The 26,128-nt window shown below is 40.5% G+C and overlaps 3 protein-coding genes and 1 long non-coding RNA gene across 8 annotated transcripts; 2 read left to right on the top strand and 2 right to left on the bottom strand.

Annotated features, from left to right (window-relative positions):
* Nucleotides 1–1,983: 1,983 nt before the first annotated feature.
* LOC116617085 lies at nt 1,984–6,651 on the bottom strand. The gene is made up of 3 exons (XM_032379496.2): nt 6,557–6,651; nt 3,161–3,562; nt 1,984–2,467 (listed from the first exon to the last, which is right to left on the bottom strand). The coding sequence occupies exons 2-3, from the start codon at nt 3,559–3,561 to the stop codon at nt 2,185–2,187; spliced, it is 684 nt and encodes a 227-aa protein (XP_032235387.1). The 5' UTR covers nt 3,562; nt 6,557–6,651; the 3' UTR covers nt 1,984–2,184.
* A 7-nt stretch (nt 6,652–6,658) lies between these two features.
* Nucleotides 6,659–16,554, top strand: LOC125559804. 2 transcript variants are annotated; one of them, XR_007306473.1, is made up of 2 exons: nt 6,659–6,865; nt 15,577–16,554. It is a non-coding gene; the product is annotated as an uncharacterized LOC125559804 (long non-coding RNA). The 2 variants fall into 2 exon arrangements; XR_007306472.1 differs by having other exon boundaries at nt 6,659–6,877.
* Nucleotides 10,240–14,939, bottom strand: LOC125559803. 3 transcript variants are annotated; one of them, XM_048721587.1, is made up of 13 exons: nt 13,823–14,937; nt 13,604–13,744; nt 13,268–13,484; nt 13,053–13,164; nt 12,855–12,970; nt 12,560–12,726; nt 12,414–12,477; nt 12,251–12,322; nt 11,931–12,139; nt 11,647–11,838; nt 11,500–11,521; nt 11,271–11,422; nt 10,240–10,432 (listed from the first exon to the last, which is right to left on the bottom strand). In XM_048721587.1, exons 1-13 carry the CDS (start codon nt 13,901–13,903, stop codon nt 10,286–10,288), a joined length of 1,692 nt encoding a protein of 563 aa, XP_048577544.1. In that variant the 5' UTR covers nt 13,904–14,937; the 3' UTR covers nt 10,240–10,285. The 3 variants fall into 3 exon arrangements, with proteins under 3 accessions (XP_048577544.1, XP_048577546.1, XP_048577545.1); XM_048721588.1 differs by lacking the exon at nt 10,240–10,432 and adding an exon at nt 10,978–11,195 and having other exon boundaries at nt 13,823–14,933; XM_048721589.1 differs by lacking the exon at nt 13,604–13,744 and having other exon boundaries at nt 13,823–14,939.
* Nucleotides 16,555–19,295: 2,741 nt separating the features above from the next.
* LOC5510330 (myophilin) lies at nt 19,296–25,789 on the top strand. Of its 2 annotated transcripts, none has more exons than XM_032379491.2 (6): nt 19,296–19,495; nt 23,178–23,311; nt 24,063–24,135; nt 24,433–24,537; nt 25,362–25,394; nt 25,628–25,789. In XM_032379491.2, the coding sequence occupies exons 1-6, from the start codon at nt 19,457–19,459 to the stop codon at nt 25,646–25,648; spliced, it is 405 nt and encodes a 134-aa protein (XP_032235382.1). In that variant the 5' UTR covers nt 19,296–19,456; the 3' UTR covers nt 25,649–25,789. The 2 variants fall into 2 exon arrangements, with proteins under 2 accessions (XP_032235382.1, XP_001630814.1); XM_001630764.3 differs by lacking the exon at nt 19,296–19,495 and adding an exon at nt 21,930–22,087.
* Nucleotides 25,790–26,128: the final 339 nt, after the last annotated feature.

Genomic DNA, 26,128 nt, shown 5'->3' with positions numbered 1-26,128 from the left:
GCTAAAATGTTTCATATGTTGTTAAAACTGAAAGCCAATCCTTTCACATTCCTTTTGTTTGTCCATTACTGCAATTCCTTGGGGTTCATTTCGGGAACTCTTGGGGATCGTTTCGGGTCCCGGGATCAGTTGGGGTACTTTTGGGGATCATTTCGGGTCCTGGGATCGTTTCGGGTCCTGGGATCATTTCGGGTCCTGTACAGATTTACCGGGTTTCCTGTGTACAATTTACTCGTCAAACCAGTTTTCTTGTCGCTCATCTACCGATAGCTATCGGAGGGATAACTTTGCTTTCATGCACCAGATTTTATTGGTCGGGTATTCACCACTAAGCGAATTTATCATACGTATAACTCCTATCGACAGATGAAATCTTCTGACCTTTCAGGCCCCGGCCCCTGGAGGCTATGTGCATTGCTCGGGTTGAAATAGGCGGCAACATACCACCCTGCATTTAGGAATGCTCACAAGATCACACGAGACGCCCTCCCTATCTTGTGGGTGTCAGAGCGCATGCGAAACATTGTACAAGAATCTCCAATGGTGGTGGCGTTCAGACGCCCTCCCAGCCTACGTGATATTTTTGTAAGGACACGTCTTCCACAGGAAGAACAAAGATCCACCGGGCTTGACACCATGTGGCGACAAAAGGTGTGGAATGTGTGCTTTTGTACACACAACAGGGTATTCTCCAGTACTTCTACCGGCAAGCAATATAACATCAACAGTGCTCTCAGCTGTAAAACTTGCAATATGGTGCACCTGATTGCGTGCAAACGTTGCTAGAAACAATACGTTGGAGAAACAAGTAAGCCTCTTCATGTATTCGCACCCCCAAGTGCACCATAAACAACTGGCAGAAGTACGGAGAGAGCGACCCTGTTGCCGCCCATTTCAACCCGAGCATAGGACTGGCGGCCTCCAGGATGTTACCATCAAGGGCACCAAGAAAGTATCCCGCGCAGAAGATCTGATCAACGTCCAAGGATACTGGATTGACAAGCTGAAAACAGTCACATCTAAAAGTCTCAACCTGCGGGAAGAACTCTAGGCGCTTTCTGAACTCTAATCTCCCCCCCCCCCCCCCCCCCCCTTTTATTAGTAGAGTAGGGAAACAATACGTTTTTTTTTTAAACATTTACTAGGTAGTCCTCTAGTTCAATAGTTATTTAGTTATCCATAACTTTCATTTGTACATTCCCCCTTTTCCAACTTAGAAAAGAATCATCTCATGTATTCTTCAGAGCGTGAGCACGCGCGCATCGTTCACAACTACATTTATACGCGTGATGCGACTGACTTTATGTAACCGCCCTGAAGAAGGACTCAATAAAGTCCGAAACGTTGACAAAATCTCGCTTCTGTTTTTGTCCTTCATTTTATTAATTAACATTTTCTCCATGGACAATTGCATCTACTTCTGATCCAGAAACGTCGCTGTTTGGTCTTCTTTTTATTTATAATCACAAACGGCTGAGCTCAGCTGCATGTGCAGTCTCAGACAAAAGAAAAGCTACCTTTGGTACTTTGACTTTTGTTGCTCTTCTCTTTATTTTAAATCTAACCCTATCTACGACTTTAAATTTTAGCTTGCAATTATTAAGGTAAACAAAACAAAACAAAACCGACGGATGATGGATTAAAAAAAGTATTCTTGCTAACTGCATTTTCGCGTGCAGCCTCACGTCACTCGCGCGCGCGACCAACGTCAACGTAGCTGATTGGCCCGTTTGTGCCCGCGCGTCTAAAAATAGCCTGGTCCTTGGAAACGCCATAGTCCCTGTATTTACAATGTATTATTATTATGCGCTTCCGTGATCGAATTGCTAAATTGCCTGACACAACTCGCGTAACAAGAAACATTTCGTGACCGGGACTACATAATATTAAATAGCCCTTGTGAGCCACACCTCTGTTATTGTTTTCATTGCACATATTGTAATAAAATCTCAAAAAAAAAAAAAAAAAAAAAAAAAAACGCACAAAGTTTTTTACTTTATTCACTTTATTCATCAAATTCAATCGAAAATAAGCTTTATCGCACTTGGTGTTTTGCTAGGATGACAAAGTGGCGGCTGTCAGAGGCTGTTTAAGCACACTTCACATGCTTGCTATTTCGGTCAGCATTACTCGAATCGCTAAATTGCGTGACAAGTAACATTTCGTTACAGTGGCTCTCTAATCTTAAGCACACTTCACATGAATGAAGGCGTGATGCTGGCTATCTGGATCAGCATTACTTGCAAACCTCAGCCCTCTGCCGTCAACACTTTCATCTTTTACTCTGACAACCAAGCCGTAATTGGGCGACCCTCCCGCCCAGTCCTTCACGGCTCTTGTGACGTCAAACTCTACAAAGCCACTTGGTCTGTACGAGAACATGGTGGTTGAGGGAGACTGGGGCATGTTCTCTGCATCAGTGCCGTCTAAACCAAGGTAAAGTTGGCTCCAGGGATAATTTGACATCCTAAAAAGAAAGTCAGAATTTTGATATAAAAGTTAATGAGTGCCATTGCCAACACAAATAATAGGGACTTCAAAATTTACTGATAGCACGCTAGATTCCAACGTGCAATACCATGTTTCTTTTTCAACGCGCGGAGAGATTCCGCATCCCGCGTGTGCGTCGTCCTCATCCTGTCATAAATCTTAAGCTCCATCTACACTAGCAACTTTTAGTTGACAATTTTTATGTGACAATTTTTATTTGCTAGTGTAGAAGGAGCAAAGTCGGCAATTTTTATATGGCAACTATAGTTGCTCAAAAGCTAGCAGGTTTGCTTTTTCTCGGCAATTTAAAATTGTCACTCATGAAAAATTGCTAGTGTAGAAGCCAACAAATCTAGTTGTCAACTAAATATTGTTAGTGTAGATGGGGCTTTAAGCCCGCTAATAATCTTGGGAACATCTTAGTATAATGGCTATTGAGCATCCTAAGACGAGTATCTTTAATTTTATAAGAGGTGCTACTTAACGAAATTTGATCAAACAATAAATGTTTTTATTTTTTATTTTCTTACTGAAAACTGAAAAACACTGGCCAAGATTACGCTGCCTAGAAAATAAACTGACCCCCTCCCTAATTACGTGCATGCATTGCGTTACACACAACAGAGTCTGCGATTTGTTGATATTTCAAAGGTGGTTGAGAAGGGCATACCTGTATCTGGTATTCGCTTGACCCTCGTTCCATGGCTTCAGCACTCGGTGAATCATGATGTCCCGGTTAAGGTAGGGTGCCTGATGAGGTGAATGCCAGCTAGCCTTGTGCGCGTATACAAAGTACATGTACATCTTTGCCCATTGGATTTGGCAACCAGATCTCGGGGGGCTTTCAAACTGCAACAGAGAGCGCTTGTTGGGGTATCGTGGGTGCTTGCCGACGAGAAGGTAAGGCAGGTTATTGTGGTTGCCAGAGGGACTTTCTATGGCCACATCTTGCGTGACATGGAGACGGTAAATTGTCCCACTTCCTGTGTCCCATGATTTGATGATAGCATGTGTGACGGATGGGGCGAGTAACGCCAGTAGGACGGTGACCGCTAGAATTCTGATGTTCATTCTGTGGAAAGAACAATGGGGGATCAATTGCCGCAATCAAAGAACATATATAACCCTGAAAAACAGCGAGATTTTCTGTATGACAGGATCCCGAATGTTTAAAACGGAAACAGCTCGTCTTAATTTAAGACCTGGAAACGAGATTTTTGTGAAAAAAGGGAAACTGGATTTGTGGTTAAAAGTGGCCGAGAAAACGGGATTCATGTGACCGCAGGAACCACAGAACCATATACGAGAGATAAATTTAAAACACTTCCATAATCTTCAAAGGGGTGTTGTTCCTGTAAGTACGTGACTTAGTACATGATAGCACGACCTGACCTCTTTAGTCTAGCAGGCGAGGTTACCAATACCCGAAATAGAAACAATGTAGCTTACACCATGAATATAGTTTGTCAGGCCATCAAAATAGAGGTGTAGAGTTGATGTAAGTTCTTGCTTTACCTATTTTATAGAGTTACCGTAAAAATATTGAGGTTGAAATATAATGTTATTGCGCACTTTGACAATAATTACGTGAGCACATCAGCCTTGAACCTTGTACGACTTGTTCTTACGAAAGAGAAACCCGAATTTTTGGAACGGGGATGCATACACGATAATCAAGTTTATTTTCAAGTTCATGCATATGCTCATTGTTACTGATGATGGAGCGTGTAGCAAGGATTCGGGAAGCAGGGGGTGCAAAAGATCCCTAGAATCTTCGAAGCATCTATCAAATTTTAGCCGTAATTTCGGCTCTCGCAATGTTCGTTTTCTGAAAAAGAGAATGCTCCAATTCTCTCTTTTTTAAGTCACTGAATTTATGTGTGTCTTAATCTGTCTGGCAACACGACCAACTGTTTCATGTTAAAAATAACTAAAGCAAGCAGGTCAATGGCAGCCTCACTCAACTTTACCTCGGCGATACCTAATCGATCCTTTATTAAAATTGGGAATATTTGTTTTGTGTTTTTGTTTTTAAAAATGCTCGCCAAATATTTTTTATTTGTTTGTTGCTTGTTGCTCGCCATTTTTTTTATCAAAATGCTCGAAGATGATACAAACTCGAAGTCCACCCATGCTCGCCAATGGCCGCCAATACCATTTGCTACCTCTGAAGGTCGTTTGACAAGTTAGTTTACAGCCGCCTTGCAAGTTTCTGAACCTCTTTTGCACATTTTACAATAAAGCCTGTAGTTTGAACAGCTGCATATATTTGCAAGAAGGTTGTAAATTTAGGGGCCGACCATTTGACTATTGAGGGGGGGGGGGATGATTTTACAAAAAAAAAAATATATCCTGCACCAATTGGTGGACGAAAAAAAATATCCTGCATCGGTAAAAAAAAATTATTGCACTCCAAATACTTTGAAAATACCCTGCGCAGCCAAAAACATCAATCCCCCCCCCCTCAAAAGTCAAATGGTCGGCACCTTTAAACCGATCAAAGCCTTGCATACGCGCTCAATTTGTCCATCATCTGGAAAACGACTAATTCTGAAAAGCATTATCTTCATGCTAGAAAAGTTCTTTGTACAGGAGCCGTAATGATCCCAGGACCCGAAAACGATCCCAGGACCCGAAATGATCCTCAAAAGTACCCCAACTGATCCACGGACCCGAAACGATACCGAGGAGTCCCCGAAATCAACCCCACGGAATTGCGGTAATGGACAAAGGGAAAGCAGAAGAAATACTTGCAATTCTTGAAGCATAATAAAGGGTTAACAGCGACTCGATTTCTAAACAACGTGACTTAAAAATATTAAATTCGAACACAATACTTCGGGGTTTTTTTTGTTGTTGAATGGAGAAGGTAGTTAGTAAATATGGTATTATGTGGAGATTGAAACAGTTAAAATCGGTAACTTGTGGCGAGTGTTGTGTAGCGGATGTGAAGAGGTGATGGCGGCATTAGTGAAATCTGATGAAGGGGGATAATGCGAGTGTGAACAGAATGATGAGCAGGGATATTGTGACGAGACTGTGTAGTGTTTTTGAGAAAGTGTGTTGTGTGTAGGGTAGGAAAGTAATATGTAGGATAAGAGAAAGAAAAGTGTTTAGATTGTAGAGAGGAAATGGTGAGCGGTAATGGAGAGGGTGAGGTATGTGTGGATGTATGTATCTAATGAAGTGTGTAAGTGGTATGATTGACAGGCGAAATTAAATAATAATAGAGATTGAATGAGTGTTGCGAAAACGCAGAGAAAAAATATAAAATACTGTAGCGGTAAAAGGAAGTATTGCGGACAATGGAAAATGATGCTAGTAAAACGGCGAGAAGAAGATGAAGACAAAGGGAGCGCGGTGAGAGTGGAGATGACGCTGAAACGTTAACAAGACAGGAAGGATAGTTTACCCCAGATGAAGCGATAATCAGTGGTAAGAGATAAGGGGAAAAGGCAAAGGCATGAAGAAAACAACTGGCATGTATATGCAAAATAAACATAACAAAACAAACCAATAAGACAAAAGTGTTTAGGTCATTTCAAAGAGCTCTGCGAAATGTAGAACTAAAGGCATATAACGCCAACCAAGACTTCTCATCAGGGGGCGAGGTCTATTGGTTGGTCATATACGAACCTGGAGAATAAAGCGGGGAAACTTAGGGGAAAGTTAGGGGAGAAGCGGCGATGATGGTGGGAGTAAAAAGGGGAAAAACTAGGGAGACGATTCGTATATGAAGCGTGTTTCGAATGATAACACGCTTCATCACCCGCCCCTACACGCTCGTTAGTAATGCCTCTAGTGAAGCGTATGCATGCAATGAGTAAAAAGTAGCGCGCAGGGGAATGAGGTAAAGAGAAAAAAAGTGGATAGAGGCTAAGCTAGGAGTGAGAAGTGTGTAGTGGACAAAATGGTGCATGTGATGGTCCTGGCTAGCGGCCTTATGGGGTGGACTAAATGATAAATAAGTGTGGGAACTTATGCATGTAGCGGGAAGGGGAGAGAATACGGGTGTCTTGATGTGGTGGGTAGTATATAGGATGTGTGGAAAGGAGGGTGTACATACCCGAGATGTGTATTGGCGGAGCTTAGATTGCCTGTCTTGGAGGTATTCCGTATGTAGCGAAGTGAGGGGTTATGAGGGGATTGCGCCCGTGGTTATACGAGTATTAGATGAAAATAGATATCGCTGTTTCCGGTTCCGGTTATTGTACATCCGGGTATTTATTAAATTGGTTGCGGTTTGGTTTACAAAATTGGCAAAATATGGCGGATGAATACAATGAATGGCTATACTATTGTACGGGAATATTTTGGAAGTGTTCTGTGCCAGATAGGATGACGGGGTGACATACGCTGGGAGGATAGAGTGTTGGTGAGGAGCCCGGTTAGGATATTCAGGGCAGTAGCGTGTGTTACGTAGGAGTCTCTTGGAAGTATTTCTACGGTCATTGTTGAGGCCGGTATGCCTATAGCTGGAGATGGTGGCTTGTTGTCGATGGATCGGGAATGTACTTCTGTAGAAGGACTGTTTTTATTGGTGTGGATATGCTGTGTGGTACAGGAGACTCGTAGGATTCCTTTTGCGGTTCTGTTAGGGCCTGTAGGTTTATGGTTGTAGATGGCTGGCTTCTGAGTTTTTATCCAGTGTATATATATCAGTTATATTTCTGTAGAGGGGCTGTTTGTCGGTTCTTGAGGGTCTTGGTAGTGGTGAATCATCTTCGATGATTGGCTGGCTTGGAGTGGATGTCTTAAAAGGCCCTACTCATGACGAGTAGGGCATCGAGTTGCGTGGGGGAGAGGTCATCAAGAAAATTATGGGTAGGAGATGTTGTGTGAGGGGGTGAGGCATGTTGGAGTAAAATATCATCTTCAATGTAGGAGGGGTCTGTATGATAAGGGGTGTTGGGTGTTGAGGTGTTAGAGTGTGGGCGTGTGGGTGGATTGGGTTGTGGCAGTAGTGGTTAACACGTGTGGGCGTACAACAGGTCCTGTTGTGCCATAGCGACGGCGGGTGAAGGCTGTGGAGAGATTATAATGATGAGTTTAAGCAATATGGGAGGGAGGGGGGTTGTGTGTTGTTATCAGAGGGAGAGTGGGAAGGAGGTGAGGTGTGGGAGGGGGTACGTCTTGGGATCACAGATTGTGATACAGCACTTTCCCCGTATGGTACATAACTTTTTGGTTTGGATCGGGTATTCGTACCAAGACGTAGGGGCCTAAAGTGGTGTGATAGTGAGGTGGGTGTGATCATGGCTTGTGTAGGGTGTGTTAGGTGTGTATATTTTAGGTGAGAGTGTAGGAAAGTGTGAGGGGGGGAAGGAAGTGTATGTGTAGGTGTGTGGGGCTTAGGTGGGTGTTGGTGTTGTGTTAGGGCTTGGAATAATCGTGGTGTGGTAGTGAGGTGGGTGTGATCATATGGTATGGTGATGTTGGAGGGTGATGGTGAAGGATGGCTAGTAAGGTAATGTAGAGTGGAGATGGTAGTAATGTAATTACGGTGAAAAGGTGGATAGGTTCGACTAGTAGGTGGTGGAGGGTGGTGAAAAGATAAAGTGGGACTATAGAATAGGTTGTGGTAGTGTGTGGTGGGTAGGTGAAAAAGAAAAAAATAATAATAATATGGTGTGGTAGGGAGATGGCTTATGGCTGTGTTGGTGGGGGAAAATTGGTACGGTGTACAGGTAAGAGTGGTGGTGAGGGAGATGTGGAGTAGATAAGGCTTATAATTTAGCGTGATGGGTCTGTAGGTGTTTTAAAATGGTAGTGGTGCGGAGGTCGATTTTAAATTTGTGAGGTTATGGTGTAAATGTGGGTGATAATGTATCGTTATGGTGTTAAGTGATCGTAAGGTGTTGGTTTGTGGGTAGATAGGGTGGCTCATAGGGTGTGGTCGTTTGTAGTTGGGTTTTGTGCTGTGGGGTAAATGTTTGTATGGTGGGGAGGGGGCTGTATGTAGGTGTTTGTAGGGGGGGGAATTGGTTGTGGGGTAGTGTCTGGTGTAGGGTGTGGCTGGTTGGTGTGTTGTGGGTTGGTTGATATAGTCGTGGGATGCTATGGTGTGTATGTAGTAGGCTATGTGTGGAGGGGTAGATGTGCGTGTGGTGGGAGGGGGTTGCGCTGTGTGTAGGGTGTGGTGTTGGAGGGAGCGCTGGTTGTAGGACTAGTGGCTGCTGTAGGGTGTGGTTGGTTTGGTGTGTTGTAGGGTGAGTAGTGTTGTGGCCATGGGGGGGGGGAGGGGTGTGTGGTTTTGGTGTTGGCAGGGGTCTGGCTTGTGTAGGGTGTGTTAGGTGTGTATATTGTAGGTGAGAGTGTAGGAAAGTGTAAGGGGGGGAAGGAAGTGTATGTGTAGGTGTGTGGGGGCTTAGGTGGGTGTTGGTGTTGTGTTAGGGCTTGGAATAATCGTGGTGTGGTAGTGAGGTGGGTGTGATCATATGGTATGGTGATGTTGGAGGGTGATGGTGAAGGATGGCTAGTAAGGTAATGTAGAGTGGAGATGGTAGTAATGTAATTACGGCGTGAAAAGGTGGATAGGTTCGACTAGTAGGTGGTGGGGGTGGTGAAGAGATAAAGTGGGACTATAGAATAGGTTGTGGTAGTGTGTGGTGGGTAGGTGAGAGAGAAAAAAATAATAATATTATGGTGTGGTATGGAGATGGCTAATGTCTGTGTTGGTGGGGAAAAATTGGTACGGTGTATAGGTAAGGGTGGTGGTGAGGGAGATGTGGAGTAGATAAGGCTTATAATTTAGCGTGATGGGTCTGTGTGTGTTAAAATGGTGGTGGTGCGGAGGTCGATTTAAAATTTGTGAGGTTATGGTGTAAATGTGGGTGATAATGTATCGTTGCGATGTTAGGTGATCGTGAGGTGTTGGTTTGTCGGTAGGTAGGGTAGGTCATAGGGTGTGGTCGTTTGTAGTTGGGTTTTGTGCTGTGGGGTAAATGTTTGTATGGTGGGGGAGGGGGCTGTATGTAGGTGTTTGTAGGGGGGGGGAATTGGTTGTGGGGTAGTGTCTGGTGTAGGGTGTGGCTAGTTGGTGTGTTGTGGGTTGATTGATATAGTCGTGGGATGCTATGGTGTGTATGTAGTAGGCTATGTGTGGAGGGGTAGATGTGTGTGTGGTGGGAGGGGGGTTGGGCTGTATGTAGGATGTGGTGTGGTGTGGTGTGGCTAGATTCATTTGTGAAAGCGATTGCACGCATTGCGTAATTTGACCTTTTGTAGCAGATAGAGTCTCATGTTCACAGCTTCGCTTAGCAGCGAGCACGTTAAAGCATCCAAATTTACCCGACGAAAATGCTGTTGGACTTGTTCTGAATAAAATGTTATGCCTAAATACTGTTTCAACTGGAATTAAAAGGTATCATGTAATTCCCCCCCCCCCGGATTTGAATAAGGAACTGAGCGAATAAGGAAACAGACGCATATCAAACATATTCCCCACGGATAGTGTCCTTCGTTCGCTGTGCCTTATATGGTCATATATGCCCATATTTAGAAGTACTGGAGTTTCCCCTTTCGCGCTTCTCCAACAAACATGGCGGCAAACACTGATTCTCTAAAGACTCGTAGTGGAAGAATTATAAAGAAACCGGATCGCTTGGTCAAATATTTAGACCATTCCTCAGTTGATACGTACGTGAAAGAAGAGAAAGAGGAAGAAGAAAAAGTCTGGGAGATAGAGAGAGTTTTAAACGTTGAGGGAGACTATGCCTTTGTGAAATGGAAAGGCTACAGCGATAGATATAATTCTACGGTTTCTCTTTCATTGAATCCGCAGTTGTCATGCTATTTAGCCGTGAATGCTGGGAACCCCGACAGTAGTGAGGTAGCAAGAGAAAAGCTTCCCATTCTTTGCTCCGAGGATAAGGAATTGTGGCTGATTCGACATGCACTGTTCGATGAGCTCCAATTTCGTACACCCGAGAATGACACGGGACTCATTCGGAGAGTACAAGTGAAAGTCCCACTTTCAAAGGGGGGTTTTTCCGCTTTGTTTGGTAAAGGGACATTTTCTTTTGCTACCTCACGAAAGCTGGATTTTTCAGGGACCCGTAATATTCGGTTCCCGTGCACTGCTGTCGAGTTTGGCACCGTTATTGGTACGGAGTTTATGGCTCGGCAACTGCCAGATTCGAGTACAATATGTGAAGTTGACTCATCTTCGAAGATGTGGATATCATGAGGATACGAGCTAAGGATTAATTATGATCATAGTTCGTGCCCCCGTTGTACTTACATCTCTGAATATGGGTCAGAGGAAGAAAGGCCTAGTATGTGTCGACCGCTAGAGCGCAAGTATCCCCCGCTGAGCTTTTTGGAGATCAGCTTCGTACGGCGTAGACGGAATATGCTTCACAACTATGGCTCGGTAAGTTAAAATCTCTCTATATAAACTAATTGTTGACATCTGTTTCAACCGATTTCACTGTATTTCCAGTCGAAAATAAAGAGGGGGAATTTAGATCCAGGGAATGATACAGATTGTTTTGATGGTTTTAATGCCTTTATATAATAATGTGGGTACAAATAGTTATACAAGTTATAAATAGTGATATTTACAACAGTAATAAATAGCACCAAAAATATAATAAATAAATAAATACATTTTTTCTTTGTCTTCACTGCTTTTGATATTTTCTCTTGACCCTTTCCAAATTATTTTCCCTACTGAACAGTTTTCTGTTTTCCCTCTCCATGATCTATAGAGATAAAAATACACAGTTGTAGCAAGCGATTAGTCTAGATAACATGACGTTTTTTTCACTTGGAATTACCTGTACAGTGTAGTTGCTATTTTTCCCCCCTTTCTGGCTACCCCTGTGGAATGTCTTGTTCTGCATGTGGTTTTTCTTTTCCACTGTCTGGCAATTGAACTGGTGGATCGTGCCATGAATCTCCAAAAATTGGGGGACATGATAAACAAGAACTGTAGAGAAAAAAATGCATAAAATTACTTGGTCTCGGAGATCCCAAGTCAATTAAGGAATCTCATTTTAATCTTACCATGTATATATGGAATTACATCCTGTGGAGAGATAAAAGAAAGCACAATTAAAATAATATATCTACTGATTTTATTTTTTCAGTGACATATGATCAAATGAGGCTTGTGTCCTGCCAGTTCAACTAACCACAGGGATGTAGAATTACCTCATCAAACGTGGCTTTTCTAAATTTGGTTCCCCATTGGCGGGCCTTTTCTTGAAAAGCATCTGCTCGAAGATATGCTTCATCTCCAGGATTTGCCCCAAGAGCATCAGTGAGGACCATCAAACTTTTCCACACTTGTGTCAGCTCTGATATGCTAAGAACTGTTTTCTCACAAGTGGGAGTGGACGATGGCTACAAAACACAAAGCAATTGTTAAATTAGCTTTATACACAGTAGTATCCTGGGTGTGCTGGTCTTTTTTATAATGAAAATAAAAATCATACCTCAAACACTATGTTGTTGCGGTCAAGATGATCCTTGAGTGTGGCACGTAGGAAGTCCTTGGTGCCTGTCGACCTCAGATGGAACTTCCTACATTCCTCCACTAGCTGGGCTTTGGTCAGACAGTCAAGGCTGGTGATGGACTTGTTCTCCATGTCTCCTAGGAAGGCATGGATATCAAGCCCCCTAATGATAGTTTCCAAATCATCACCTTTATAAGGAAAAGAGGATTCAAAGAAAATAAATAACGAAACTTTATAGTAATTTCATATTAGTTTCAGTTATTATAACAGTCTTTTCTATTAGTCAGTTATTTACTTACAATCCAAAGAGCTCCACTTGGTTGTGGTTTTGCCACTGTCATCCTGGACATCATAGAAACAAAACCTCACACCTGCAAATACAATATGGCAAGAAAACAAAATGATAATCACCATAAGACATCCCCTATACCCATTTACCCTATACATGAAATTTTTATTTACCCAAAGCTTCTATTGCTTCTTCCATGGCTTTTTTAACATTCTGCTCTATAGCCCAGCAAGCAACCTAGAAGTTTAATATATACCAGGAACTTTTTTAAAAAATGGCTCAATGGAGATTTGAATTTGTTAAATAAGCATAATTTTACCTGGTTGAGAAGTTTTCCCATGATCCTCAATTTGAGGTGCAGGGTGTCGGGTATGACCTTGGTAAATTCAATGTCCACGAGAGGTAAACATTGAACTCCCTTGGCATTTGGACACCCAACACGTGCACGGCACTGGTTTAAGGTTCTGGTTATGGGCCATTGTGGGACTGAAATTTTTATCAAATTTATCTAGTTATTTATAATATAGCTGACAATGGAATAATTCATAAAAACAAAAATCATTTAATTCATTACATAACATTCATTATATAAGTAACAAAATTAAAAAACTTACTAGAAAAGTCTCTGATCATCCTTTTGCTGCATTCGCACCAAATGCAGAAGTACAAGGCACAGGGACTATTAATTCCGAGAATACACGCCATGAACTTCCAGTCAGCACACATCACCCTTAAAAAAGGGATAAAAGTTACATATGTCCTGTTTAATGCCAGATCATAAGATTATTGGTTGCAAAAAAAATGAAACCTACCAATCAATAGTGTATTCAAGGCCATTAACAAGAATGCCAGTTCTCCCTAGGGCCTTCATCTCATCAAAAACCCCTCTCAAGGTCGCCTTTAGGATGTCATATGACTCCTTGCCTATAATAAAAAGTGTTCACAGATATATGGCTTTAGTTGACTATATCATTAGGAAGATTTGTTCTCGCTTACAGCTGCAATAAATTAGCTGCAACCAACTCACCATCATATATAGATATACAGTATTCCCTTTCTGGGCTTCTTTTAACAGAGTTTTCTGCTGGAAAGCAGAAGGTTGTCATAACACTCCCGAGTTTTTTGGTGGTTTTTCTACCATCACCAGAAAACCGAAGGGTTATAACATTGCCCCCTGCATTTCCAATGACATCTGAACTATAACTTAGAATGTCCTTGATGGATCTTGAACATCCTTTTGCATTCTGAAAGGAGAAACTTTGTTTAATGAATTATTGGGTTTGTACAGTATTTGCTTGTTTTAAAGGATGCAAAATGTGCTGTGCACAAAGCAAATCAGAATTAAGACTATCAACAGACTAACCCCTTCAAATTCTGTAATAGGAATGATTGCATTTTGAGCTTTTCTCTCTTTCTGTATCCCATACAGTGATGGCAAGCTGGACCCAGCTACCATCTTTAGCTCATGGTATGCTGAGTCAGAAACATCACCATCATCTTTGGCCTGAGATTATAAAAATAATCTAAATATAGAAAAAATAAGAAACCTACAGTACTGTACATGTACTTCTATAATACCTACCTTGAGAGCTCTTTGGATCTTTTTATGGTCAATCTCCTCAGGCTCAACCCTCTCATTGAAATGTAGGGCAAAACTGACCATACCAACTTCAAGTTGAACCTAGAGATAAGGAAACATTGAAATGTAGGGCAAAACTGACCAACTTCAAGTTGAACCTAGAGATAAGGAAACATTTTATGATAAACAAATGCCATTATAACAGAATTGGTAAATTTAGGTTGTTTCCATGTGTACAAAAATTCTAAACAAACCTCAACAACTTTCCAATCTGTTGGAAGCTTCTCAAATTGCTTCTCAAGCCATTTTTTAATCTCTGACTTTTTGTGAAATTGAGCTTTTGGCTCAAGGTCACAAAAAGGCTTTCTCGGCTGAAGAAAGGGCTTTTTTTCCTTGCCTAGCTCCTTTCTCATGCCATCTCTCTCTTTGACAACATCAGCGAGTCGATGTTTTAGCTCTGACAGCTGATTCTCGAGCTCTCCGATTCTCGAGTCCCGAGAATCACACAGCCCGATTTCACGGACTTGAGGTAGCATGTAAGCCAATCTTTGTTTTTTCAATGGAGGACCTTGTGAAAAATTTGTCAAATACCCTTGCACCATCATTTTAGTAGATATCTATCATGAACAAGCAAACGAGACGACTAAACTTTTGAACCTCTTCCCGCCTAAGTTTACCGAGATTCTGCAAGATGATCCCCAAAAAACAACCCGTGAAGATTATCTAGATAAGAATTGCGCCAAAATTATACAAACAAAAAACGGAAATATTAGAAAGGAATACTTAGCTTCTCGTCCTTCGGGTGTTTCTGTACTCTTCAGCATCAGGATCACACAAGGACGTAGTCGATTAAAATACCTACGAGGGCTTTTTTCCACAAGTTAGGCTGGCAGAAGAAAGATCTAGCCCCTACAGGGGTATTTGATGAGAAAAATAGGTATTTTTCGCTTCTATAAGCAGAAATCTCAGGTTAAATAGCCCTGTTTTCCAAAAATAATCGCTCTTCGTCCGCCATCTTGGATAGCTCAGAGAAAACCCATTTGTAATTTGCCAGGTTACACAGCTCCTAGTCTCAGTCTCTAAAAAAGCGGCCGAGCGAGTTTGAATAACACCAAAAGTTTGATATGAAAAAGGAACTGCGAATAAGGAACTAACTTCACTCTGGTGGTTAGATCAACCAAACTTTTGACCTTCCATCACACTCTTAACATTTTGAGGTTCCGACACATGACTCCGACACTATAAATCTCATTTCCGGTAAACATCACCCCTAAAAATTAATATTCATCTGACAACCAAACGTGTATTTCACCACGAAATCCTTTTTCACACGAGCGAATATTTACCGACACATTTTAGGCAGCCGGTTTGGCCGAGAAGATGGAATGACACAAGCACACTGAGTAATACACTCGAACAACCCTTCTACTACCGATGCAAAATATTAAGAGGATGTGAAAGCAATATTATATATATACTAAAAAGTATATGTTTTATCGAAAATGGTGCTTTCAATGAAATGCCAAATGCGGATTGGATTACAAATAGCAGCGCAACAAGTCTTGGTTTAAATTTCATAAACAAATTATAAAACATCGAACCCACGTCACCTTAAAAATACAATATCTGTTCTTTTGATTAAATTCCAACTGAAATATCTTAACTTCTTAAAATGATATGCCCCTTGTCAAAATAAAACACAGTCTTAAATAACACAGTGTGGCATAGTAACTTTACTTCTATTATTCATGTTTTAGAAATTGAAGTTTAGAGGTGAAATGATGAGAGATGAAGAAAGAGAAACGGAACTCGGAAAGACAGTCATCCTAGAGCTGATGTCATCAGAGGAATCAGATGGCGAGGAGAGATACAGAGTGAGACCACTTAAGTGGCGCTCTATGGAAGTAAATAATTTCTTTAGTGAACTTGATAGAAGGCGTGGGCATTTACAGACCCCACAACAGAAGAGACAAACAGAAGAGTGGTAGGGGACAGCAGTGATCACACAAGTGAGGCTGTCCCATATGAACTAAGAGAGGTTGCAGTATCTGAGGACTAGAAAGTTGGGTCACTTAATTAAGGAGGCTTTAAGTGGTTTTTCAGTCTTCTTATATAAGAAGATAAAAACAATGAAATTTCAACCAACCGTACAAGTGCTCTTTAAATTACTGAAAATCATTTTGAGCCTCATTCAGTGATCACATTTGCTACGACTGTTATCAATCTTGTAATTGCAATTGACAAATTGTTAGAAATAAGTAAAACAAAAATGATACACCTGCTATTTCAGCTTGTGAAATGGGCCTTCTTACCTTTGGGGTAAGTTGGCTTCTTTTACCAGGATGGTTATAAATGGCTTAACACAATGGCTAACGCCAATTGCCACCCTCTGCAGATTTTTTCTTTTTATCATGACACTGTGATTTGAATTTTAAACCCCCGAATGGGAGGTTAGGTTAACGTTTTGAAAATCTAACATTTAAAGAAAATTATCATTGATATATTCTATGGTATATTATTATTGAAATATTCTATGGTATAAAGGTTTAAAAATAGGGCCACTAGATTTCTAATGATCCCACATTGATAATATGGTCAAATGTTTATTGACACAAAAATGTAAATATGTTACTGTTGAGGTTTGCGAATGCGTATATTCTATTGATTATTTATTGAACTATTGATATAGTAAATACATTAAAATAAACAAATTACAATGCAATATTTATATTCTATGTTCCATTGTGTTCGCTTTCGCGGTTTGCTTATATAATCCCGCCCTGGAAAGCCCGAGGATACAAGCGGTTTACTAAAATAATCCCGCCCAGGAAAACCCGAGAATACCAGCAGTTTACTTAAATAATCCCGCCCTGGTAGACCCGAGAATACCAGCGGTTTACTAAAATAATCCCGCCCTGGAAAACCCGAGAATACCAGCGGTTTACTTAAATAATCCCGCCCAGTGGAAGACCCGAGAATACCAGCGGTTTACTAAAGTAATCCCGCCATGGAAAACCCAAGATTACTCAAGTTCTCTTTGGGTAATCCCGGCGTGGATAACCAGAGAATAGTGCACTTATACTAGCGTAATCGCACCGTGGATTATCTGGGAGTAATCTTAACGGAAAGAAGAGGGAAGACGTGGAGATTACTTGGTTTATTCCTCGGGTAATCCACGGGTAATCGCAAGTGGCAAACTCGACTTTTTTGCCGTGTATAACACTAGGCCATCGTCCTTATTGTGTCACCAGATCCCTTTGTTATTATAACGATGGGCCGCGTAGAGAAAACGCGAAATTCATTTTCATTTCCGAATTTCTATGTTGGTGAAATTTACCTTTGGTTTTCAATGTTGGTTTTTTAATGTTTATTTTCAATGTTGTTTTTCAATGTTGATTTTCAATGTTGTTTTTCAATGTTTATTTTCAATGTTGTTTTTCAATGCATTTTATTTTTGGACGTCCAGATTTTTTTATCAGTTTTATATAATTTTGTCGTGTGAATAAATTTCGTGCGGGATGTTTCAATTAATATTTTATGTTTGCAATTTTTTTGCCAATTTTTTTTTGTCACAATATTTTTTTGTATTTTTTTCAAATAATAAAAAAATAAAAGAAAATAAATATAAAATAAAGGAATTAGGATTTTAATTTGTTTTATTTTATAACTTTTTTTAGTTGATTTCCAGTATTGTGATTGGTTTTACTATTATAACACTGGGCCACCATACTGCGGTAAGTTTTCGATACGATAGGAACGACAAATATTGCAAACACTCACCTCTCTTGATATAAATCTTGCTCTTTCTTCACCGAAAATCCTCCAACACAAAGTTGAAATTTACGCTGACACAGCCCCTATGGAAAACTATTCCATATATGGAATATTGACGAGTAGTAGAGGTTCCATATATGGAATATCTTTGACTACGAACATGCAATCGAGGCGACCAACCATGGATCCAAAGATCCATCTACTAACTGGGCAACACAGGCAACCTGAATAGTGTTGCTGCCTAACGACAGCAATAATAATTGTATATATTTCTTAAAGTTTGGTTTGGAAAGATCACGCATGTCAGGTGGAATACTGTTCCAGAGATTCTTTTGATAGCTCTCATGACCCCTAATTTGGCACATATGAAAAAGCCTGGCATCATCATTCGACAGAAACTGAAGTGCTATACCCATAAGCAAGTGTCAGCACGCTAGCACGATCATTTTCCGATAACCAAAAATTTCTTTGCAATCGCACGTAAGTAAATTGGTCAACTTAAAGCCGCATTATCACCAGTTTACTTCAGACAGACTTAAGGCAGTGTGTTTATTGGAAGTTTCTTTGAGGATGTGGTTGCTAATTAAGAGCGGATGGCCTTTTAATAACTCGGATTTTAATAGATTCTTTTGTCTTTTACGGTTGAGGTTTCCGTCGAACCTCCGGAAGTAAACTGGTGAGAATGCGGCTTTAAAGAGCCCTTGTCAGCCACACCTTTGTTATTGTTTTTACTTATTATTGCAAGACACGTAATGTACTAAAATCGCGAAATAGCCATCTAAAAATAAAGTTGGATACTTTATTTGCCAAATTCAATCGAAAATATCGCATTGGCTTCTCCAAATCCGCCGATGGAAATGGATTTTTTTTCACACGTACTAGTATGACAAAATGGCGGCGGACAGATTGGATCAATGCTCCCTGCACTTTAAGATTGCACAGTGCTCGCGTTGTATATAAGTTTTGCAATGCTCGAGTGTGCGGCAATAAGCGTGTCTACAACAACAAACAAATTACAATTTACTTGTGCATTAAGCAAATAATGCTCGATGCTCGAATAGAAGAACTAAAATGTGATAACTTTCGAATTAAAAAAAAAATTGACTCTTGCCTTATTTTATTTTATTTATTTTTTCATAAAGCCACAAGAACGAGCAGGAGAAGGATGGACGCGCACTCTCTCGACCACAAAAAGATCGGATCCAAAAGAGCAATCACGAAATCAGGGCAGTGTTATGGCATATCATATCAAAAATACCTGCAACCAATCCAATACCCAACAAATCCAGGCTAACAACAGTCTGGTATATGTGTAATGGCTAGGTTCTCGTCTCGAAACTCCACAGAAACGCTTGCTACGCAGGCTATGGCACAGCGACGTCACGCAGGTCTTCACGATTGGGCCAATAAAACACATATCTTATCTGCCCTGACAAAGCAACGTCACGCAAACTTTGCACGTTGTGTGACAAGCAAAAATCGCTATAGATATTTTTTCGTTAGTATGTGTGTATTTTGTTTGTTTGCTTTTGTTTTCTTGTTTCTTCTCAGGCACCCCCCCCCCCTCACCCACCCCCTCCCTACCCCCCTACATAAAATTTCTAATGGTCCGTCCCTAACCACGTCATATTCCATCTGCCGTGACAATTTTACGTCACGCAAGCTTTACTCGTTGTGTGACAGGCACATATTGCCCTAGATACACACACGATTGAGCTAATTACCCCTTATTCCATCAGGATCGACGAAAGCAACACCAAAGGCCTAAGGCAATTATTGTATTCGAGCGCGTCTTAACTCCGGACTCTTGTGTCTACTCTCCCTAAACTCTCTCCTTGGTTGCTATCTTATCTGAAGTGTAGTATGTCGCGTCGCCCTGGTGGAAATGCAGCATTGGGGAAGGTGAGGCAATGTAAAATTTTCGTCAGGGGGCACAGAAGGAATAAGCTTTAAGGCCATGAAACTGCGTGTAAATTATGAAAGTTATCCATGAAATTGCAAACAAGCGTTAGCAATATGAAATTCAAGCAATTGAAAAATTCTGTATGATTTGCGAGCTTTGCTTTATATATATCCAAATCTCGTTCAGGACACTTTTATCTTAAACGAGCAGTGAATGTTCAAATAGAACAAAATGACGCTCTACAAACACAAAAAAAAGTGAAACTATGCTACTTCTTGTATAACCTTAGATTCCTTTTTGACGCTTATTTAATTAGAATTTAATTTATTAATTATATGTGGATGCTATATTTTTTAGGCTTAAAAGCATTCCTACTAATACTGCAATTAGCAATTAAGATACGAGTAATAGTTTAATTTGTTAAAGTAAATCGACCATAACCCTTTCATTAGTTTTGTGCATAGCTAGAACAAAACGCACAATCGGTTGCCCTGATCCCAAGTATACTATTATATAATCAAAATCTTTTTATGATCAGCTTATTTTCAAATAAAAGAAAGATGCTTTGAGAATAGTTTTTATGTGAGAATATATTTTTTATATGAGCACATATCAAAGCGAAAAAAGTGACATCTCGGGGACATATTACGAAGAATTGTCAACCAATAACAATAGCATACACGATTATTCAATGTTTGCGTCTGGGTAAATCAATTATAACACAACAATAATAATACGCTTATGGAATGTCCCAAAATCTGTTTCCTTAATCAGAATGATGAATAGACTACAGGGAGGAAATAAATGCACGTCCAATAACAAGTAAATATCAGTATTTCACACAATATTTCAAAGGGTCTTAAGTTTTGTATAAATGAATGTGCTTCAACAAATGCATCAAGCATGCACTGTATGTGTTTAATCAAGCCGGCTTTAGTACTCCAAAGGTCATGCAATAATATAAGCGAAAGTAATCCCTCTCAGTAGATGAGAAGTAATGAATACATATCAATGATAGATAGCCAGGCATGTAAATGGCTGATAAAAGTTTCCCTGGCAACGGTCATCAATGTAATATATATAAAATGATGATTCACTGGAATTCAGAGATAAATATTTTAGATGCATAGAAATTACTATATTCAAAATGTTGCAAGACGGATTGGGTACTTCATGCAGCCATCAATATAATTAAATATAAAATATTTAATCAATTAAATATTAAAGCCGCATTGTCACCAGTTCACTTCCGGAGGTCCGACGGAAACCTCTACCGTTAAAAGACAAAAGAATCTATTAAAATCCGGGATATTTAACAGGCCATCCGCTCTAAATTATCAATCACATCCTCAAAAAACTTCCAATAGACACACTGCTTTCAATATTTTGAAATATTTTTCGCGTTTTCCGTTAAAAATAACCGGAGATTTTTACATAAACGAGATCGAAAAAGACGTGTTCGCGCTTGGCGATCAATTATTTTAATTTAATTGCTATGGAATTAGCAAAACATTATAGTCAGAGATAGATAAAAATAAACTAAGGACATTATTTCTACAGTAGCGAACGTGGCTAGAAGAGTTCACACTGCAAATGTCCGCGTCCTCAATTGACCGTGAAAGTTGGATTTTTAACGTCGTGGTTTTATGGAAAACGGCTGAAATGTATCAGACAGAACGCATTTTCACGTGCTGCTATTGAATTCCGAATCAAATCCCATTGTGTTCTGCCGTCGTAGTATAATGGCTACATGAAGTACATAGGTTGGCAAACAAACGCTGACCTGCCCAAGCACTATGGCGCGTAATTCCACCCATAACTGGATAAGAACCATTTATTTTCAAAAATACCTGGTGCTCTTCCTGGGTTACCTCGTTTGTTCGGGGGGGAGGTGGAAGGGGAGGGCGGACGCGACCCGACTGTGGCTCGGCAATAACGGCCTGGAACTAGGCTATCTTCATCTAAGCTATATTTTGCATAATAACAACCTAGTTTATGATAAGCAGAGTCTGTTTTCTTTAGCATCGAGGCGAAAACGTCAAACGCACTAAAACACTGCAGAGGATATTATATTACATTGTCTGCACAAGATAAAACAATATTACCCCCATAGAAGTGAAGAGCTATACGCGTAACCACTAACATAACACACCTAGAGTGATCAGTTGATTCACCCGCCTATCGAGCTCTTGCAGGCAGTATGATCAAAATGTAAATTCTCCTTTTAAGCGGAGACTTTAAAAATTTTGCTATAGCTTGGGAGGAGTGTTTTTGTTTAATATTAAACATAAAACATCACCTTTCAAGAAAGAGAAAACATTTTCTCAAGACATATTTCTCATTTCGACATCATTTCGTCCGTAGACTAAACATAATGATTTTTTTGCATGACTGAATTACGCCGCATTCCTCCTCTGGTTGGTGGCTATTTTGGTAACTATTCATAAAAAAGATAACGATTTTATTCCACTTCTGTTGGTTCGTGGTCTGAACCTTTGCGCTCGGTTACTCTTATTCTAAAACGATATAACATTCATATACGACTCAAGATGACAGATAGCTTACCAACGACGCAAAATACCAAACTGAAGGTAGGTTTTTGCACATGCTCCGAAAAACATGACCTACCAATTCCCTGAGACTCACTCTCGTTGCGTTTGATTAGTGTTTCGCTATAAACAAAGAAATAGATGGTAGCTGTATAGCGCGTTTTTTCATAATTTATCCTCAGTGAAATTGCTCGCACAACTTTGACATAATTCTTATCTGTACTTCGTTTTAGAAGCTAACAATATTTTCCACATGCTAACATTTCCTATTTTGGCCATTACTCCGTAATTTTTGGGTTGCTAACTGTACTCCTTTTTGGTTGTCCCTCAGTAAATTGGAACGCAGTTAAGGTTTAGGGCTTGAACAGTTCTCAACTCATATGTCAATCCCCAACTATGTCCTGTACACATGACGGAAAAACATGGAAATTCGCAATTCGAGATAGATAAAGAAAACACCATTTCTTACAATAGCCTTTGGTTCCTTGTATTCCGGAATGATTTTCAAAACACAAATAACGTGAGACCGAAATTCATATACCCAGATTTTGTCTTTTTAAGATATGTTTTCCTTGATCACCCTTGCGCTATGTATGGGCTCATGGACGAAAAGCTCAAATTTCAATGACACTTTACAAAAAGTCGCATCAATTTAAAAAAAAGTCGCATTTGATATTTTGTTGGCTATTACTCACTAATTACTAAAAGAGAAGTTTTTCGCCTTATTCGATGTGAAATGGGCTTATTTGAAGCGTCACGTCATGTTTTTCCGTCATGTCTGTCCTGTCCTGTTTTCCTAGATGCTATCCGTCCAATCCCCCCTAACCCAAGGCTACTCCCCCTAACCCCCTTCCCCCGCCCTCTTCCCTAGTCTTTGTCCCATAAGAACCCCCCCCCCCCCTCAAGAATTCTTACCCTAACATCCATTACCCTCTCCCCGCCCTTAACGCTCATTCCAGACCCATTCCCCCCCCCCCCCCCCATCGCCATAAACACCTCGTCCCAGACCCTTTCCCTGATCTCATCTTCGAATATGAACCCTCCCCTACCCCCTTCCCCACGCCCCAGTCCCCAAGTAACACCGTCTCTGCCCAACTTCCCAAGTAACACTGTCTCTGCTTTTTGTGTTCAGATCGGCGCTAAGTGGGACGATGAAGTCGTGTCAGATGTGTGCGCGTGGATCACTAAGATGACTGGTGACTCACTTGCTCATGGGGATCAAGACGAATTTGCAAAGTCCCTTAAAACCGGTACCACACTATGCAAGTAAGCAAAAAGAACAAATACAATGGAAGCTGCTTATAACAAGCTAATATTGGGTTCCCTTTTTTTCTCACAAATCCCGTCTTCTTGGTCTGTTCCGAATTCCTTGAATCTCGAGAAAAGAATCTAGTGTAAGAAGGGAGAAGTGAGTAATTATACCACCGCGTTTGGCAAAAAACGACAATTTGGGGCTAAATTTGTGATATGGCATGAAGAAAATATTAGAGAAACAGCCACCACTTCCTTATCGGGGCTTGCCCCCAGTGTAAGATAATAATGATGATAGTCGTGGTTGTGATATGGTGAATTTGGTGACATTTGTTACTTGGTTGGTTATGGTGGTGAAGTTGATGATGCGCGCTAATATCATGTTAATGTTAAGAATGATGAAATATTTGTTCCATATCTCATCGACGTGACGGAAAAACCTGGAAAACGCGCAATTCCAGATAGAGAGAAAAGACATTTTTTTTTTCAGTGGCTATAGGTCGAAGTGCACATAGCCAGATTTTAGCTTTTTAAGATAATTTTTTCTTGATCATCATTGCCCTGTGTATCAGCTCAGGGACGAAAAGCTCAAATTTCAATGACACTACAAAAATTCGCATCAATTCAAAAAAAGTTGCACTTGATATTTTGTTTGCTTTAAGTTACTAAGTACTTAGAGGCATTTTCCGCCTAATTCATTGTGAAATGGGCTTATATGAAGCGTCACGTCATGTTTTTCCGTCATGTCTATCTCATCTCTATTCAGGCTGGCGAACGCAATACAACCAGGTGTCATAAAGAAACCACATCTGAATCCAGGAAAGATGGGCTTCAAGATGGTGAGTATGAGGAAGGCGTGGGCAATTGGACCAGGGCGGATCCGGACGTTCTAGAAACGGGGAGGGGAGGTCGGATTTACTGTCCTTGTCCTCATTGTCCTCCAAATATATGAGCTTTGGGGGGAGGAGGGGGGCGTTCGACCCTTCTCAAGACCGCCCCTGGATACAGGAATTTCCAAAGTAAAGTAACAATCTGCCACTGCAAACGTTCAAGTCATCTTAGCTTTCTGTCGAAAATGTCATAGTTCTTGACGTCTGAATGCATCGAAGCTTTATTTTTGATTCGTGATATTCTAGATGGAAAACATAGGGTGGTTTGTTAACTTCATCAAGTCCTACGGCGTCCAGGAGGAGTACATCTTTGTGACGGTTGATCTGTACGAGAAGAGGAATGTATGGGGGGTAAGAAAAGCACTCAATTGCATGCTCAACCTCGTCACCACGGTGTTCTGGGTACTTTTCAATATGGCGTCTTCAGCTAGACGCCATATTGAAAATTACCCAGAAGACCCTGGAATGCTAGCCCCTAGTCCAGTACATAGGCTCTCCTTCGTCGCCCGGTCTCCCTGTTGCTACCACAGGTAGACAGAGCCGCGTAGGGGAGCTCAGGTACTGCACTACCATAGGTTTTGACGTTCGGGTTCCCTGTGGCTGGCGCCATAAGATAAGGGGAACTGGGGAGAATCAACTCAAAAAACCACAGGAAACCTGAAGCGCCACATGAAGCCCAGAACGACTAGATTGATTAATTGTCCTCTTGACTACTTGTTTTTAGTTTTTTCAGTCAACCTTGTTTTAAAAAACTGTCGTTTTTCTAGCTCGCTCGGTCATTTCCTTATTAGCCATTACATACCATATTTGGAAGTCAGCTTCAATCTGTTTTTCGCTTTTTTATCGCTCTAGAGCTTTGTAAGTCGAGAAATTCGAGTTTACTACGATTTTGCTGCCAGCCATCTAGGAAATGGAGCCTAGTCCCTAACGTTTTAGAAAAGGTATCCCGCGCGCTCACCCCAGGCTCTTTTAGAGCATTTAGAAAAACGAAAGCCATTATCCGGAAGGGAAGCTATTTATACTCGAAAAAAACAAAATGTAAATCAAAATAAATCTGAATGTTTTCTTTTATTATTCTTACAGCGCACATCAACATTTCTAGTGCATATAATCTGGTACATGCGACTAATAACTGTACTGCATTCACGCATTACATTCTTACTGTTTGTTTTCAGGTTGTACTGGCGCTTCGTGCCTTAAAAGATAAGGTAGGAAACCATTCAAGCTATTTTTTAATCCGAATTCTCATCCAGCATCTTTGTGGCCAATACTCATATTATATTCTACTGTTTGATTCGAGACAAGATACAAACTGAAAAACAGAACAAAGTCACACATAACAAAAACAGGAGAAAGACTTGGGTTTAGGTTTATAAAATATGTAATCACATAATTATGAGTTATGGCTATACAAATAACTGAACGTATTTTTTTCTTTCAGGTCGCCGAGAAGTCAGGATAGGGACTGCCATATCCGCCATAACAAAATAAACACAAACTCTGTTTTTCTAAGCCAAAACAAAATACTTATAATTCTACTTTCACTCCATTAAGACACAAATGTAGAAAATAAAGGTCGATGTGAATAAATATTAATAAAAAATCTTGTCATCTTAATTTTAGTCATCTGTGGAACCAAAGGTGACATAAAGACACCTGCCTTGAATAATTGTAACCTTTGGGATCATTGGTGCATAGAAAATTGGACTACATGCAGACAGCAGGGCTAAAAAAAGTGCAAGACTAGTTCCAGTACCGCGCGGTTAAACCATTTTTTTTGTTTTGAAAATGGCGGCGTTTAACCGGTGAACTGTCACATTTTGTCGAATGCTAAGAAAATTAAATCAAATTTAAAAGGCTATAATTTTCTTTATGACTTCCTCATTATCAAACAAATCTGTCATCTTTTGTGCAGTATGGTTTTAATGCTGTACAGTTAGTC

The sequence above is a fragment of the Nematostella vectensis genome, chromosome 14 (genome assembly GCF_932526225.1).
Source record: "Nematostella vectensis chromosome 14, jaNemVect1.1, whole genome shotgun sequence".
Taxonomy (NCBI): Eukaryota; Metazoa; Cnidaria; class Anthozoa; order Actiniaria; family Edwardsiidae; genus Nematostella; species Nematostella vectensis.
This window is presented reverse-complemented; position numbering and strand designations above follow the sequence as displayed.

What these genes read in the sequence shown, in the direction of transcription:
- LOC125559803 (XM_048721587.1), bottom strand. Translation starts at nt 13,903, where the DNA reads ATGGTCAGTTTTGCCCTACATTTCAATGAGAGGGTTGAGCCTGAGGAG. An exon ending in CTTGAATACACTATTGATTG is followed by an intron (nt 12,971 to 13,052) that starts GTAGGTTTCATT and finishes CCCTTTTTTAAG; the next exon opens with GGTGATGTGTGCTGACTGGA. An exon ending in GAAAAGCCACGTTTGATGAG is followed by an intron (nt 11,522 to 11,646) that starts GTAATTCTACAT and finishes ATCTCTCCACAG; the next exon opens with GATGTAATTCCATATATACA.
- LOC5510330 (XM_001630764.3), top strand. Translation starts at nt 22,046, where the DNA reads ATGACAGATAGCTTACCAACGACGCAAAATACCAAACTGAAG. An exon ending in CGCAAAATACCAAACTGAAG is followed by an intron (nt 22,088 to 23,177) that starts GTAGGTTTTTGC and finishes TTTTGTGTTCAG; the next exon opens with ATCGGCGCTAAGTGGGACGA. An exon ending in TTCGTGCCTTAAAAGATAAG is followed by an intron (nt 25,395 to 25,627) that starts GTAGGAAACCAT and finishes TTTTTCTTTCAG; the next exon opens with GTCGCCGAGAAGTCAGGATA.
- LOC116617085 (XM_032379496.2), bottom strand. Translation starts at nt 3,561, where the DNA reads ATGAACATCAGAATTCTAGCGGTCACCGTCCTACTGGCGTTACTCGCC. An exon ending in CAAGCGAATACCAGATACAG is followed by an intron (nt 2,468 to 3,160) that starts GTATGCCCTTCT and finishes CTTTCTTTTTAG; the next exon opens with GATGTCAAATTATCCCTGGA.